Source organism: Malaclemys terrapin, chromosome 5 (assembly GCF_027887155.1).
Source record: "Malaclemys terrapin pileata isolate rMalTer1 chromosome 5, rMalTer1.hap1, whole genome shotgun sequence".
Taxonomy (NCBI): Eukaryota; Metazoa; Chordata; order Testudines; family Emydidae; genus Malaclemys; species Malaclemys terrapin.
The window spans coordinates 57,493,823-57,512,035 of record NC_071509.1 but is presented as its reverse complement, the minus strand read 5'-3'; the positions used below and the strand labels follow the sequence as shown (position 1 = coordinate 57,512,035).

Here is an 18,213-nt window from a genome sequence, read left to right as displayed (position 1 = left end):
TGATGCATTTGTAAAACCTTTATGTACCATCATATGATATTAAAACCTGAGATGATAGGCAGGCTAGATTTACATACCAGCAAGACATATATATTATAATTTGATATAGTTGTGAAAGTTTCCACTTAGTTTTGTGAGCAGGTACAATGGAAAGGAAATATCTGAAGTGTAGTTTTATTCAGCTAATTTAATGCATACTTTGGCAACTGGGGTGCAAAATAAATGTCAGGATTTCAGCCAAATTTTTTATTTGAAGTTACTTTTTTCAGGTTAAACTTAACAATTATACACAGTTGTACATAAGCAAATGAGACATAAGCAAATGAGGCTTTGCCATAACAAAAAACACAGAATGAAGTTTGATCTATCACACTGTTTCAGTGATCTTTCTTCTCCCTTTCTTTAAATAATGACTTTGCTGATCTTGAGCTCAGTGCCTGGGTCATAAAGATTTAACAAGGGAACTTTTCTTCCTTTCTGTCCTCATATTTGTTAATAATTGTTTCTAAAGAGGGAACTGAGTTCCCCAAGGAACTGTGATAACATTACAAACCACACAAGCTTTTTAATTAATGGAAACCATCATGTCATTAGACGTCAGAGATGTGTTTAGCTTTGTTTTTTCCCCGAGATTCCATATGCTATATATTTAATGGGAACTTAAAACTAGTCCTTATTTCTCTGTTAAATCTAAAAAAAATCACCTATAATGGAAGTTCAAAGTAGATGCTTTCTGCAGAAGAGGATGGAAGTTTAAAATGAAAACCATTTTTATTAAAGCCATACATAAAAAGTTCCTGTTCTCTATTCTGCTTATCAAGGACATAAAATAGAAGTAACCAAGGGTTGTATTTAAACCTGTTTGATTTCAAGACAGTTACAGTCTGAAACAGATTTATCAAATGGTGACGTTTTGACAACAGATGTGACTCAGTTTACCAGAATTCAGTGTACTTTATTTTGTTTATATACTAAAATCTTTGATCCAAAATCTATAAGGACCATACAGTGAGAGGATGAAACATGCACTTGTGATGTGTTAGAGCAGGGGTGGCCAACCTGTGGCTCCGGAGCCACGTGCAGCTCTTCAGAAGTTAATATGCAGCTCCTTGTATAGGCTCTGACTCCGGGACTGGAGCTACAGGAGCCAATTTTCCAATGTGCTGGGGGTGCTCACTGCTCAGCCCCAGGCTCTGCCACAGGACCTGCCCCCACTCCACCCCTTCCCACCTCCTCCCCTGAGTCTGCCATGCCCTCGCTCCTCCTCCTATATTTTAAGTAGGATCAATAATACAGGCCTGTACAAAAAGGGGAAAAAGGCCACAAACAGCAGAATAGCCTACTACTTTCAAAGTAAGCTTCTATGTGATTAGATGCTGGTATGTGGGCTTTCGCATAGCAAAACATACGATTCTGAATGGGAATAACAGAGAATAACATCCCATACAGATGAATAACATCCCAGAGAATAACATACCAGCTTTGTTTTTGGAGACTTTGATCTCAGTTCAGATTTACTGTCCTGTCTTATTGCCTCTTTTTTTCTCTTTCAGTGAAATATGAAGAGCTCTACTGCTTCTCATTCAACCCAAAGTTAGATAAAGAAGAGCGAGAACAAGGATGGAAGCTTGTGAGCCTCAATGAAGAATATCATCGGATGGGTGTTCCAAATAACTATTGGCAGATCAGTGATGTAAATCGAGACTACCAAGTGTGTAATTATAATTTGTATTACAGTAGATCTTAGAGACCCTAACCAAGGCAGGGGCCTCGTGGTGTTAAGTGCTGTACATAGCATCCTAAGAGACAGTCCCTGTCCCAAAGACGTTAGACAGAGTGGGAGAAAGGACTCATTATCTCTGTTTTACCCATGTGGAATGGAAGTACAGTAACTCCTCACTTAAAGTCGTCCCGGTTAACGTTTCGTTGTTACGTTGCTGATCAATTAGGGAACATGCTCATTTAAAATTGTGCAATGCTCCCTTTTAACGTCATTTGGCAGCCGCCTGTTTTGTCCACTGCTTGCAGATGGGGGCTTGGAACCAGGGTGGACCAGTAGCCCCCCTATCAGCTCCCCGCTCCCCTAAGTTCCCTGTGCAGCAACTGCCCAGCAGGCTAGCAATTGTAGCTGTCCCTTCCCCCACTGCCATGTGCTGCTCCTGCTCTCTGCCTTGGAGCTGCTCCCCGAGACTCCTGCTTGCTATGCTGGCGGGGGGAGGGGAAGGGAGGAAGAAGGGGGCTAATGTCAGGGTGTCCCTCTCCCCCCTGCTCCTGCACCCCACTTACCCCATCTTCCATAGAGCAGGGGGGACACACAACAGGGCTCAGGACAGAGGGAGCTTGCTGGCAGCAGCAGCTGCGGTCTCAGCAAGCTGATCTAATTAACAAGGCAGTGTACTTAAAGGGGAAATGCGCATCTCTCTCTCTCACACACACACAGTGTGTGTCTCTGTCTCCGATGCTCTCTCCCCTCCCTCCATTCCTGCTGCCTTGTAGAGTGTGAGAGTTAACCCTTGAGGGCTCAGCCAATTGCTAGTTCATCATTTAGCAGTAAGGCATTTCCTGGGAAATATCCCACCCTCTGACTCCTCCACCAAGCTTCACAATCATCATCGTGTACCAGTATTAAATTGTTTGTTTAAAACTTATACTGTGTGTATGTATATATATAATATAGTCTTTTGTCTGATGAAAAAAAATTCCCTGGAACCTAACCCCCCATTTACATTAATTCTTATGGGGAAATTGGATTTGCTTAACATCGTTTCGCTTAAAGTCGCATTTTTCAGGAACATAACTACAACGTTAAGTGAGGAGTTACTGTACAAGGAGATAAAGTGACTTGTCAAAATAATTTTAAGCACATGCATAGTTAAGCATATGAATGATTTGCTGAATTGGGGGTAGTGAGTATTTAAAAATTTTTTTTTTCTACCTAATAGTTACACAAGCCATTAGTTTGAAAGAATGAATTTAACACTTTCTTACCTTGTTCATGAAATTACGTGCAGTGCTGCTGAGGATTGTTTGTGATGGAATATTATCACAATGGTCTGAGAAGTCACAAATCTTAATTCCACTCCTTTCTACCTAGCTAGTTGATGTTCCTATCCTGGCCTACATTTGTTTGAGTCAGACTTCAAAAATGTGGTGAAGTAACATTAATGGAAAGAGATAACAGCCTAAACCAGTTCTGAAGTCAGCCTGTCCATACACATCAGCTCACTCCCATTGTGCCTTGCCATTGGAGCGCACACATGCTATACAAGATCACTTGGGGTTTTGAGACCTCCTCAGAGGGGACTGTATGTTCTGCCAGAAGTTAATTGTTTTCTTTTGTTTCTAATATAAAAAGTTTGCATTTATTATAGAATTGTGGAAATAGTATGATAGAAGACTTAATTTAGGGCAGGGGCTCTCAACCTGGGGATTACAACCAGCCCTGGGGATGGGGATGGTGTTGCAAACAGGTATCAGGGGTTGTGTCAACCCTTCATTTCCTAAATGATAAGGGAGAAGGAGAGAGAAACAGGTTGGACCTGGTAAGGAAGAGGTTGAAAACTTCTGGTTTAGGGAAAATGTAGGGGTTAATGCGACACAGCCGTAAATGTAAGGGATCAGAATGAGCTACAGAAGGAAGGATGAATCATGAAATATTATAGAAAAACAAGGGAAATTAGACACCAAAAGCACTGAAAACATTTGATCTAAATGGATCGTAGAAGGGAAGAAACGGGTAATGAAGGCAGGATAAGGGAGAAAAAGGAGGAAAGACTACACAGAAGGAAGAGACAAAGTAGTTATTTTTATTATTTAATATAAAGTAATACCCATTATAAATAAAGAAATGTTTTTCATATATACATACATAAAAATCAGTCACATTTTTTTCATGTCCCTGAAACATGCCTAAATCTGATCTCACTTAATCAAAAATAACTCCACTGGAGCCAGTCTTTATTGGTGCAAAACCAATTTCTCATGTGACAATGGTAAAGAATTACAAGAATTCAGTGCTATCTTCCAACACTGAAAAGGGAACTCTATTAAAATAGCATCCAAAAGAAATACCTTACAAGAACATTAAGGTTGCAAAGTCAAGCCCTCACACATTAGGAAATGCCAGAATTAAGGTAGCATGTGTAACCTCAGGTCAGCCTCCCTTATGTGTCTAATTACATGATCACATTTTTTCCATAGGCCAATGCTCAAACCACTGAGCTATTGTCAGGGAATGAGTAGTTATTAAATATTTCTTTTTCTCCTCAGTCAGCTTGTGCCCCCAGATCTTAACCACACAATATCCAAACCCAGCACTGAATATACAGTTATTAATATCCTCTTGGGTGTTTCTGTGGTGCTCATCATACTATCAGAATGCTTCACAACTATTAATTAATCTTAGCACCCCTGTGAGAGTAGTTGGTATTTTTATCCCCATTTTACAGCTGGAGAACTGAAGTACAGAGAGATTTAGACCCAAAGTTGTCAAGTGTCCATCAATTTTGGATGCCCAATTAGAGATGCTAAGGAACTGATTTTCTAGAGAATTTAGCATTTTGATTGCACTTTTTATATTCAAAGTACAGCTCCTGGTGACTTCAGCTGCAGCTGTGAGCACTTAGCACTTCTGCAAATCTCATCTCAGGTGTCTCATGTTGGGCACCCAAAAATGAAGAACATACAGTTAGTCACTGACTGAACACTTCAGTTTAAGTGGCTTGCCCAGCATCACCTAGGAACTCTGTGGCAGAGGCCAGATTCCTCAGGACAGCATTCAACTGCATAACCATGAGTCAACCGGGAAGAGAAAAGACAATTTCCTTGCACACCTTCCAAATTCTGCAACTGATGAGACGTGGTCCTACAGACAATACCCTTCTTTACTACACAATCCTGATTCATTCCCAGAACCCCTGTTCATCCTGTGTACTGAAAAAGTTATTGGATACATGAATATATAGCACTCCACCTTTTTCTGTTTCAATTTTACCATCTGTAAAATTGGGATAATGATAATAATAATTTCCTATCTCCTAGAGGTCCTGTGACAGTCTGTCACATGGTGAACACACCATCATCGCACCGCCTCATGCCAGAACATGGCATTGCAGGCCTTCTTTTGTTCTTGTACTGCCTTTTTCACTGTTCTGGTTCTGCAGTAGTCTGCAGCTTCCATGGCCGGGCCCTCCTGCCTGGTCATCTTTCAGTTCAGTCTCCTTCTGGGGTAACAGAAAAGTTCAAACAGAAAATCCAGAATCTTTATGCCAGGCCCACGGCCCCCAGCTCCAGCTATTAGTCAGCTGTCTTTGCATCTTTCAGTCCCAAGACTTGTACCTTCCCTATTGCTGGGGAAGGAGAACCGAGGCCCACCTTCTCCTCTTGGTTCCAGCCCAGGAACCCTGTGTTAGGCAGCTAAGGACCACTCCTGCCAATCTTTTGCCACTTCCCTGAGCTCCTCCTCTTTCCCCCGATATTTATCCACCTCTCTCTCTGGCCTACAGCCTCCATTACTTCCACCCTGGAGTTTTGTCTCTTTGTGTCTTTTTCCCAGCCTGCTGCTGACAAGCTTCCTTAAGGCCCTACCCAGTTTCTTTGGCAGCAGCTAGGTTGAACTGCAGACAGCCAACTTCTCTCTCCTTAAGACTGAAGCCCAACCTCTTTCTAGAGATGGGGTTGTACTTCAAACAATCTTTCTGGTTTCTCCTCCTTAAAACAGGAGCCCCTCTTCTTAGAGTCAGGGATTTGATTTAAACAAGCTGTAGGGCCTCAGCTAGCTTCTCTTTCAACTAGCCTCCTTTCCCCCAGTCAATACTCAGAGGATTCAGCAGACAACCTCTTCTTAGTGGTGTCTCCCTTGCTACGAAGGAGGAGACAGCAGATATACTAGTCCCCTTCCTAAAGCTCATCCTAGTTGGCTGAGAGAGAAGAGAGCCTTGCGCCGTCCACTCTGCAAGGCTCCTGGTCCTAGGCCCTTAAAGAAACAGTAATGGGATTTCCTTCCAAACACTCCTTATTTCCAAACCACTTTCTTTCTACCTGTATCTGCTTGGTCCTTGTATATATCAGGCCTTCCAAAATATTAAAGGACCGTGCCATGTGATGGGGGAGGGTTAACTCCGAGGCCCCTCTTCTATTAAGGGGACAGGGGCATAATTAATGTCACAGGGGCATAATTAATGTTTGAAACACTTTAGGATCCTCAGAATGAGGGTGGTGTGTAATTGGGATTTTGTTTTTGTAATGGTGATGATTAAAGTTAACATTTATGCTAAGTTCTATTTGAATAGACAAAGTAAGCAAACAAACAGTTTCCTTTGGCAGGTCTGTGATTCATACCCTACTGAAGTGTACGTACCAGAATCTACAACTGCACACATCATTGTGGGGAGCTCTAAATTCCGGAGCAGAAGACGTTTCCCAGCCCTTTCCTACTACTGCAAGGATAATAATGTAAGTTTGGACCTGTGTTTTGGGGTGAGAGGGTGTGAGACCACCTGGCCTGTAACCCTGGTGCCTTAAATGCTCTGCTGCTGTAGCTCACAGCCTGGACACCAACAGTTACCCCATAAGCATGTAGTTCCCTGATCCTGCTGGTGGTTGCTATTCTGCAAATTATCTCTTCTTGATGCAACCTCCAATACAAATGAATAGCCCATTGAATTTGGCCACACCTGGTTTGAGGTGTTGGACTCTTTCCATTGTCTGGACAAACCCGTTTATCAATTCCTCCTGACATGCGTGGTTTAAACACCTTTTAGTCACAGACTTTAAAGCATAATATCAGTGAGCATCCATAATTTCACATACAGCATTGTTTCATATATTTTACAATGATACTATTGACCAGAATGTTATTGGTTTTCAAATGGTATTTCACAAGGCATATTCTGTACAGAAATCATTGCAGTAATATGTAGGGTGTGAATACAGGGGTGCTGACAGAGACAACAACATTAAATTATTAATATTCAGTGTGACAGACCCAGACCAGTGGGGTACAGGAGTCTGGTAGAGGGCAAAGATACTGGTCACTGGATGAGTAGTTTTCTGTTCCCTGAGTGACCGGAGCAGGGGCTGTACTAGAGTAATCAGGAACCTGCTAGAACCAGTTAAGGCAGGCAGGCTAATTAGGACACCTGGAGCCAATTAAGAAGAAGCTTCTAGAATCAATTAAGGCAGGCTAATCAGGGCACCTGGGTTTTAAAAAGGAGCTCACTTCAGTTTGTGGTGCAAGTGTGAGGAGCTGGGAGCAAGAGGTGCAAGGAGCTGAGAGAGAGGGAGAGGGTGTGCTGCTGGAGGACTGAGGAGCACAAGCTCAGACACCAGGAGGAAGGTCCTGTGGTGAGAATAAGGAAGGTGTTTGGAGGAGGCCATGGGGAAGTAGCCCAGGGAGTTGTAGCTCTCATGCAGCTGTTACAGGAGGCACTATAGACAGCTGCAGTCCACAGGGCCCTGGGCTGGAACCCGGAGTAGAGGGCGGGCCCAGGTTTCCCCCAAACCTCCCAATTGACCTGGACTGTGGGTTCTTCCAGAGGGGAAGGTCTCTGGGCTGTTCCCCAACCCACATGGTGAATCTCTGAGGCAAGAAAATCTGCCAATAAGCGCAGGACCCACCAAGATAGAGGAGGAACTTTGTCACACTGGTGTCAGGAGTGGGATCTTGGGGTGAATAGTGCGGCGGAAGAAGGAGGATGATTTAAAAAAACAAAAAACAAACAAAACAACAACAAACAAACAAAAAAGGGAGAGGGTTTTTTTTTTTTTTCACCACAATGGATGACGTAGTGCGGGCGCTGATACAAGCTACGGCGGCCCAGCAGGAGGCTACCCGTGTCCAGGCAGCCACCCAACAGGAGGCAGTGCGGCTGCAGCAAGAGACTAATCGCCTGCTGATGGACCAGGCTGCTCAAGACCGAGCTATGTTGCGGGCGGGAACTGGTAAACCAGGTAAAGTCCCTTACAGAGCTGAATCGTGGCCGTGATGGGACGCGGCTCATAGGGGCCAGCCATTGGCTGCAGAAAATGACACGGGAGGATGATGTAGAGGCATACTTTCTGGCCTTTGAGAGGACAGCCCTACGGGAGGGCTGGCCTCGAGATCAGTGATCTGGCATCCTTGCCCCATTCCTGTGTGGGGAGGCCCAGAAGGCCTACCATGATCTGCCTGAAGAGGCATCGGCAGACTACCCAGCTGAAAGCAGAGATCCTGGCCAGATCTGGGGTAACGACAGCAGTGCGGGCCCAGCAGTATCACGGTTGGAGGTATCAGGAAGACAAAACCCCGCGGTCCCAATTGTATGACCTCATCCATCTCACACGAAAGTGGTTGCAAACAGAGTCCCGGAGTCCGGAAGAGATACTAGTGGTTCTGGTCATCGACCGATACATGAGGGGACTACCACCAGACCTTCGTGCCTGGGTAAGCCAGAACGAACCCTTCACCTATGACGAAATTGTCACCCTGGTAGAGAGGCAAAGGACAGCGAGGGACCTGACCCGACCAGTTAAGGAAGAGGCACCCCGGGTTAAACTAGCAGCACCAAGCCCTAAAGTTCGGGTGACTGGGCCACCAGGAGGGCCCAGATGGAAAAAGAGAGAGGCTGAAGGCCCATTAGAGGCCACAAAGAGTCGGAGCACTGAGGGAGAAGAGGATCCTGATGTTAGACTGCCCAAACCAAGAGACCGGGGAACGCCTAGAGCTCCATATAGATGTTATGCCTGCGGGGAGTGGGGACACATAGCTGCGCAGTGTCCCAATGCTGAGGAGCCTATGCAGTGTAACCTGGGGAACTGGGCAGATCCATGCTCCCTAATCCACCTTGTGGGGGTCTCACTAACCCCACATATGTATGCCAGACCAGTGAAACTAAATGGGATAGGGACCACGGCACTGGTTGATTCCGGGAGTGCTATCACGCTTATCTCAGGGAAGCTCGTGAAGCGTAGTCAGCTGCTGCAGGCTAAACGTCCGGGGATAACATGTGTCCATGGGACAGTTAGTTACTACCCCACCATCCCAGTAAAAATCGAGATCCAAGGGAACACTACTGAGATAGCAGCAGGTGTAGTCCCTAAACTCCCATACCCGGAGCTCATAGGGAGGGACTTCCCAGGGTTTGGAAACTTACTCCCAGTAGGGGGATTGGAGAAATATGGAGACCCTAAAATTGGTGAGGCATCCCCAGATTTGTTCTCCACTCCCAGACAGGGTAGAAAGACAAAAAGGGAAAGAAGGGCAGCTAAGGCCTTGGGAACCCGAATACTGACCCAAAGCCAGAGGGTCGCTCTTGTAGGTAGGCGGACCCGCGCAGCTGAAAAGGAGGCCACGCAGGAGGGAGAAGCACCTGAGTCTGACCTCCACCCTAATGCTTCTGAACCAGTAGACTGGGCCCCTAGATCTTGGGCAGATTAGCCCCGGGAGAGGAAATTTTGGATGGGACCAGGCAGAAGACCCAAGGTATGACAACATTAGGAAGGAGGTGACTGAAATAGATGGGGTCCCCATGGAAGGAAAAACCCAGGGACCAGGACCCTACTTCATAATGAAGAAGGATCTCTTATACCGGGTTGCAACAGTACAGGGGCAGAAGGTACAGCAGATCCTAGTACCTCAAAAACACCAGAACGCTGTATTAAGTCTGGCTCATAGTCATCTTTTTGGGGGGCATTTGGGTGTAGAGAAGACCCTGGCACGAGTCCTACGACGGTTCTTCTGGCCCGGAGTACATGAAGAAGTGTGGAGGTACTGTGCCTCCTGCCTGGAGTGTCAGCTGCGTAGTCCCGGTCCACTTGAGAGCACCTTTAGTACCCCTTCCCATCATAGAGGTCCCCTTCGAGCGAATAGCCATGGACCTAGTGGGACCACTGGAGAAGACGGCTCGGGGCCACCAATATATACTTGTTGTTTTGGACTATCCTACTCGCTACCCAGAAGCCGTCTCCCTGCGGAACATGGCCTCTAAAACTATAGCCAAAAAGCTGGTGGGGATCTTTGCCCGAATGGGGCTACCAAAGGAGATATTAACCGACCAAGGAACCCCATTTATGTCGAAGCTAATGAAGGACCTCTGTACGCTGCTCCATATACATACCTTGAGAACTTCGGTCTACCATCCGCAGACTGATGGGTTGGTAGAAAGGTTTAACCGAACCCTCAAGGCTATGATAAGGAAGGTGGTAAGTCGGGACGGGAAGGATTGGGACACCCTACTACCCTACCTTATGTTCACTATCCGGGAGGTACCACAGGCCTCAACTGGGTTTTCCCCCTTTGAGTTATTATACGGGCGTCACCCCCGTGGCATACTAGATATCGCCAAAGAGATCTGGGAAGAGGAACCCAATGAGGGGAGAAATATAATAGAGCATGTAATGCAGATGCGAGACCAGATAGCCCGGGTTACCCATATTGTACAGGAACATTTGGAGAAGGCATAGGAGGCCCAGTGAACCCATTACAATCGCCAGGCAAAAGTGCGACAGTTCCAACCAGGGGATTGGGTTATGGTGTTGGTACCCACGGCAGAAAGCAAGCTTCTGGCCCAATGGCAGGGGCCCTATGAGGTGGTTGAAGTACTTCCCCCTATGAGGGGAAGTAACCTACAAGGTGCGGCAGCCAGGACGCAGAAAACAAGAACAGATTTATCACGTTAACCTTCTGAAACCCTGGCATGCACAAGAGGCATGCACAACGGTCCCAAAAGACCTAACCCAGGAAAACAAGCCTTCCAAACAGGTGAGAGTGTCTCCCGATTTAACACCAGACCAGAAGAATGAGGTGTCTGAGATGATCTTCCGGAACCAAGATGTGTTCTCGATAAAACTGGGTTGAACAACCGAGACATATCACCACATCGTCACGAACCCTGGGGCCAGAGTAACAATGAGGCCCTATCGCAGCGGCAAAAAGGGAGGAAATAAAAGCAGAAGTAAAAAAAAAAATGCTGGAGTTGGGGATCATCGAAGAATCCCACTGTCAGTGGTCCAGCCCAATCATGCTGGTGCACAAACTTGATGGCACCACAAGATTTTGCAACAACTTCCGGCGACTAAACGAAGTATCCCAGTTCGACGCGTACCCCATACCTTGCATAGATGAGTTAGTGGACCGTCTGGGTAATGCCCGGTACTTGACTTCCTAGACTTGACAAAGGGGTACTGGCAGATTCCCCTTGCAGAAGACGCAAAGGAAAAGACTGCATTCTCTACACCAGAGGGTCTTTTTCAATATACTGTCCTCCCTTTTGGACTACATGAGGCCCCAGCTACCTTCCAGCGCCTCATGGACAAGCTATTACGCCCGCATAACAGTTATGCTGCTGCCTACTTGGACGATGTGGTCATTCATACCCCAGACTGGGAAACCCACCTGGAGAAGATGGAGGCAGTCCTCGATACCTTCAGGCGAGCTGGCCTTACAGCAAACCCTGCCAAGTGCGCTGTAGGGTTTACAGAGGTCAAATATCTTGGCTACATTGTGGGAAAAGGTTTGGTAAAACCCCAAGTGAACAAGTTAGAGGCCATCCAAAATTGGCCCTGACCAAGTCGCAAGAAACAAGTCCGGGCGTTCCTAGGTGTGGTGGGATATTACCGACGATTTATCCCCCACTTTGCCACAAGGGCAAGCCCCCTGACAGACCTAGTGAAAGCCCGTGGACCTGATCTGGTGAGATGGTCTGACACAGCAGAGGAAGCATTCACAGACCTACGGACTGCCCTCTGCAGTAACCCCGTACTGATAGCCCCTGATTTCACCAAGGAGTTTATCTTGCAGACGGATGCATCGGAAGTAGGGTTGGGGGCCGTTCTATCACAGATGGTCAGGGAGGAGGAACACCCAATTCTATACCTCAGTCGGAAACTCCTTCCAAGGGAACAAAAATATGCAGTGGTGGAGAGAGAATGCCTCGCTGTAAAATGGGCCATGGAAACATTGCGCTACTACCTGCTCGGGTCAGATTTGTCCTCGTGACCGACCATGCCCCTCTTCAATGGATGCAGCGGAACAAGGAGAAGAAAACAAGGGTGACCAGATGGTTCTTATCTGTCCAACCTTTCCAGTTCCATGTGCAACACAGAGCAGGGAGCCGTCATGGCAACGCCGATGGCTTGTCACGTGTGCACTGTCTGGCGTCCCAAGCTGCCCAACCCCTTGGCGTTGAGCAGGGGGAAGGGATATGTGACAGACCCAGACCAGTGGGGTACAGGAGTCTGGTAGAGGGCAAATATGCTGGTCACTGGATGAGTAGTTTTCTGTTCCCTGAGTGACCGGCAGGGGCTGTACTAGAGTAATCAGGAACCTGCTAGAACCAGTTAAGGCAGGCAGGCTAATTAGGACACCTGGAGCCAATTAAGAAGAAGCTTCTAGAATCAATTAAGGCAGGCTAATCAGGGCACCTGGGTTTTAAAAAGGAGCTCACTTCAGTTTGTGGTGCGAGTGTGAGGAGCTGGGAGCAAGAGGTGCAAGGAGCTGAGAGAGAGGGAGAGGGTGTGCTGCTGGAGGACTGAGGAGCACAAGCGTTATCAGACACCAGGAGGAAGGTCCTGTGGTGAGAATAAGGAAGGTGTTTGGAGGAGGCCATGGGGAAGTAGCCCAGGGAGTTGTAGCTCTCATGCAGCTGTTACAGGAGGCACTATAGACAGCTGCAGTCCACAGGGCCCTGGGCTGGAACCCGGAGTAGAGGGTGGGCCCGGGTTCCCCCCAAACCTCCCAATTGACCTGGACTGTGGGTTCTTCCAGAGGGGAAGGTCTCTGGGCTGTTCCCCAACCCACATGGTGAATCTCTGAGGCAAGAATATCCGCCAATAAGCGCAGGATCCACCAAGATAGAGGCGGAACTTTGTCACATCAGCTACATTTAATTAATAATATTGCTCTACTCTTCCTGGTAATTGAACATGTAATGGCGCTATTTTGTTCATTTCCTAGTGATCTGTTTTGTAAATAACTTTGTATAGTAAATTATTAAGGCACATTAAACACAAGGGGGGGATGTTATTTGTTTTAATGCAGGCTTCAATCTGCAGGAGCAGCCAGCCCTTGTCTGGTTTCAGTGCTCGGTGCCTTGAGGATGAACAGATGTTACAGGCCATCAGAAAGGCAAATCCAGGAAGTAATTTCATATATGTTGTTGACACTCGGCCTAAAGTAAGTATGTTACAATTCTGGCACAGATTTAACAATACCAGGTGTGTGTTGCAAAGTCAGAGAAAATACAAAAGTCCAAAGTATGGTGGTCACTAGGGGCTAGATTCTAGTCTCAGTTACTTCCAGGTAAATCCACAGTAATGCCGCTCTGTAAAGTTACTCTGGACTTACCTTTTGAGTCTGAACTCCAGGTTATAAACCTTTGAAAAATCACAGTTCACACATTCTCTGTAGAGACTTGATAGAGCTTAACAGCTCAAATCCCCCAGATTCTATCTGCAGTGAGCATCCTCTATCCCAGGGGTAGGCAACCTATGGCACGTGTGCCGAAGGCGGCACGCGAGCTGATTTTAAGTGGCACTCACACTGCCTGGGTCCTGACCACCAGTCCGGGGGGCTCTGCATTTTAATTTAATTTTAAATGAAGCTTCTTAAACATTTTAAAGCCTTATTTACTTTACATACAACAATAATTTAGTTATATATTATAGACTTAGAGAAAGAGACCTTCTGAAAATGTCAAAATGTATTACTGGCACACGAAACATTAAATTAGAGTGAATAAATGAAGACTTGGCACACCACTTCTGAAAGGTTGCCGACCCCTGACTTATCCCCTCACAGCTCCTAGTGCTGACCAGACTCTGCATGTACCATCCCCACAGAGCGACTGAGCCTCCTCCATCCCCTCACAACTCCTACCTGTGACTGGACTGAGCATACGCCATTCCAACTGAGTGACTACTCATGCGCCAGCCCAGAGCTAAGGGGCTCAGAAAGACTGTCTCAGTAATGGCTGCTCACAGATGCTCCAGGCCAAGGTGGGGCCAAGCACTGGTAGTGAGAGCAGGGAGCCTATCTCTCCTGGGCTTGCAATGGTGACCCCCAGACAGTGTGGAGAAGGAAAAGGTCTGATTCAAATTCAGAGTGGACAAAAGCTAAGTCGAGGACATTGCAGAGGATGGCGTGGGGTATATATTGGCACAAGGAACCTGGGAGGCAGAGACTGGTACTGGCTGGGCAAGGAGACTGGGACTTAGGTGAGGTAGGGAGGCTAGGACTGGCTAGGTAGGAAGGCTGGGATGGGAGGCTGGCACTGGGAGCCAGGGGAAGCGGGAGGCTGGGACTGGTTGACCAAAGAAACCATTGGGAACTGTTTTAGTCTGTATCCGCAAAAAGAAGAACAGGAGTACTTGTGGCACCTTAGAGACTAACAAATTTATTAGAGCATAAGCTTTCGTGGACTACAGCCCACTTCTATCTTATGCATCCGAAGGTGCCACAAGTACTCCTGTTCTTCTTTTTATTGGGAACTGTGGTAGGGAGATGGGGATTGGAAGCTGTTGGGAGAAATGGGGTTGGGATGATTTTTTGCTAGGTTGTTTGTTATTGCTGAGAGACTACTTTCTTTGTGTTAGGGAGAACACTCATGTTTAATTCAAAAGGAGAGAGAGATTTGAATTCAACAGATTATTTATATCCTCATAGCAAGGCAAGCTGAGGACTGTCCTAAAAGAACACTGTCCAGATGCAACTTTTTTTACATTGTTCACTGACACTAAAAGATGAGCAGATGGGAATTTAGTGCACTTGGTAGAAAATATTCTGCCTGCTTCTTTTTTTAAATATATACATTGCAAGTTAAAAGAGGTTTCTGTATTAGAGATCTGGGGTTAGATTCACAGGACACCTAACCGCCCGTTTAGGCTGCTAAGTCACACATTTAGGTGCCATTCTGGGGCAAAATGATTGGGGGGACAGGGCGATCCCAGTCTCTTTCATGTGAGGGGAGGAGAGAAAGCCTGGAGTGGGGTGAGGGCTCCATCTTCTCACGCTGCCACCTCCTCTTTTGCTCCCGGGCCTGCTCCAGAAGGAGAGATTGTGACTTGGTTAGGATATGATGGTAGGTAACCTGGGAGAAAAACCCGCTTCTTAGGAAAATTCTAGTTGTGCCTCTGTACTACTGGCATTCACAAAACCTTTGCTCAGCTGCTGTCTAACCCAGCAGGTGCCTAAGTTTCCACTGCTGAAGTCTTATAGCTGCCAATTTCTGCCAATGGGGATGGTCAAAGTCCCTAAATCCTGACAACACCAAGCTGCTCGGAGCCTAACTCATAAACCCTGGCGGGATTCATAAACTAGGGATTCCCCTGCTTGTGTCACCTGGGGGGCCCAAGTCAGTAGACATGCTGAAAGTACATCTAACCTGCATAAAAGGCAGAGGAGGAATTGGAACCCACACCTTAGCCCACTCGCTAGAATACCCAGTGGTTAGCGCACTCATCCAGGATGTGGGTGACCTAGGTTCAAACCCCTCCCTGTTCTGGAGCAGAGATTGGAATCCAGGTTTTGGATGAGTGCTCTAACCACTGGGATACTAGATATAAGGAAGTGGCATCACCACTATCTCCCCATAGTTTTTCACAAGAAAGGTCTGGCTTAGGCACCCAGCTTTGGGAGAGGGCTCACAGCTGTGCATCCCAAGTGGAGATAGGTGCCTCCCTCTGACTAGGACCTAGGCATCTTACTTCCTTTGAGAGGCAGGGCCACCACCCTACTGGCCATCTGACTAGAGAATCATTCCTGTATGCCTGCCCCTGGTACCATTTCTTGAGTACTGAAATATCATACTATTGTAAATTTTAGAAGGTACTAATGAATGTAGAAAATGAATTGTTTGTATAGAGCTGCTCCCAGCTTAGAAATCTGGTACTCTGGTGGAATGAGGACTGCAAATTAGCAATCAAGGAAGGAAATAGGGCATACAAGCAAGCAAAAAACTCAATGAATAGTAAAAAGTTAATGAATTATAAAAGATGTAAGGCAGTGTCACAAATGATTATCAAAAAGCTGAAAAAGGAAAGCTGGAGAAGTTTCTGTGGGAAATTGAACAAAGATTCAAAGCTTTCAGAAATATATAAACAAATTCAAAGTGAATGGATTTCAAAGTAAAAGTAAATATCTATCTGGTTTTACTGTAAGCAATGAAACTGAGGTCTTCAATTTAGGAAAGGCAGACACTTTAGCAAAAGAATCCCAAAAGGTCAATAGTGATATGAATCAAAACAACGCGTTTTTTTTCTTTGGGGGGGGGGGGAGGTTTATTGAGGATAACAGTGATCTATTATAAGGCTGGAGGGGCTATAGTGATGATATGTTAAACAAAAAGTTTAGTGCGTAGGAGCTTATTGCAGCCATTAGAAACAAGAAAAATACAGCTCCAGGTAAAGATTGAACACTTGTCAGAAGGGAGCCTTAAGATTCTATTGTGGTTTTGTTGTAATGATATTTGGGAAAAAGGACTGCTGCTAATAGAATGGAAACAAGTATTGGTGCTACTAATTAAGAAACAAGGTGTAAAACCCTGTGGGATTATAATCTGGGACTATTGGGGGTGTGGGCTAATGATGCTGCTACATTACCATTGAAAGCTTAGGGGAGACTTTTGCTGGAGGATCCTGTGAAGCTGGGCACTGCAGGAAGTACCACTCAGCAGGGCCTGAGTGGCGGCCCCTGGAGCCCATTGATTGGCTCATGCTGGTATATAAATAAGGAAGCTAGTCTAGAGAGTGGCCTGAACAATGATGCAAACTGCCTGCTTGCTTGTGCTATAGACCCTGCTTTGTTGTGGACCCTAGACTCTGGCTTCTGTCACAGCTTTGTCCTGACTTTGCTATTTGCCTGCTGTCTGTAAGCTGGTGCGTGACCCTTACTTCCTGGTATCCTGATCCAATTTGATCCTGATCCTGCTACAGAGAAACAAAAAAGCATAATGACCAAGAATTTTATGATAATGGTCTTCCTGGACATTGAAAAAGCATTTGACAAGCTATGGAGTGAAGGCCTCCTATATAAACTAAACACACTTGAGTAAAAGAGAGTCAGTGGATAAGGGATTTTTTAAAGAACTATACAAATTAAAGTTGGAACAGCTTTATCAAAAATGTACAGGCTTACAGATCGAACTCCACAAGGCAGTATTATCAGTCCACTTTATTTTCTGTTATGATGTATGACTTCCTGGAAAGTGTGCAAATGGGAGTAGGTTTTTCCCTTTTTGCAGACAACTATGCTATATGGATTAAATATAAAAGACTTAAAGTAGCTATGGAAAAGACAAATCCGGTACTCCAGAGAATTTCCAAGTGGTGAAATGATTGGGGATTTGAATTCTCACTTGTAAAAACGAAGGAAATGCTTTTAACCGGAAAGAAAATTAGGGAAGAATAAGACTTACGATGCAAAAAATTCAGATACACCTCTATCCTGATATAATGCGACACAATATAACACGAATTCGGATATAACGTGGTAACACAGCACTCCGGGGGAGCGGGGCTGCGCACTCCAGTGGATCAAACCAAGTTCGATATAACGCGGTTTCACCTATAACGCAGTAAGATTTTTTTGGCTCCCGAGGACAGCGTTATATCGAGGTAGAGGTGTAGGTCAAAAGTTTATGTACCTAAGAGTAGTGTTTTGATAATAAATTAACTTGGAAAGGTCACATAGATAATACCATGTAAAAGTAGGATGAACTTACAGGTGTAGCTCAAAGCAAATGGGGTACAGAAAAGAAGGTATTCATGATGTTCAGAGCATTGATAAGACCAGTTTCAGACTACAGATGCCAAGCTTTCGGTTTAGCCTCAAAAACAATTCTTAAAACCTTGGAAGTGCTCCATGCCCAAGATCTGTGATTGAAACATGGCGCAATGTAACACCAGTGTGTGTGCTGCAAATAGCCACTGGAGAGCACCTATAAAATTAAGAATGAAGCTAGTAGATCTAATCTTTTGGACAAAGATAAAAGGAAATCTTGACAACAGAAAAACAGAAAAGATTTATGAAGATTGCTAGGAACTTAGTAGACAAAATTATATGGATTGTCTCGACTTCCTCATACTATCAGGCCAAAAAATGGGTAAAGGAATTATATAGAAAGAAAAATTGAGAGAACTAAAAAATTTTAATAATGGAAAATCAAATTACAGCTGGACAATAATTCACCCATATGTGAATATGGAACTGTATGGAAAAAACAGAGAAGGAAAAACCACACA

General features: G+C 45.5%; 1 protein-coding gene across 4 annotated transcripts in view; it reads left to right on the top strand.

Moving 5' to 3' along the window:
* Positions 1–18,213, top strand: part of MTMR7 (myotubularin related protein 7) — a 97,828-nt gene that overhangs the window by 37,833 nt on the left and 41,782 nt on the right. For all 4 annotated transcript variants that reach the window (XM_054029861.1, XM_054029858.1, XM_054029860.1 and 1 more), the window contains 3 exons: positions 1,554–1,711; positions 6,325–6,453; positions 13,016–13,150. In XM_054029861.1, coding sequence (XP_053885836.1) covers positions 1,658–1,711; positions 6,325–6,453; positions 13,016–13,150 — 318 coding nt within the window. In that variant the 5' untranslated portion in view covers positions 1,554–1,657. The remainder of the gene's footprint in view (positions 1–1,553; positions 1,712–6,324; positions 6,454–13,015; positions 13,151–18,213) is intronic.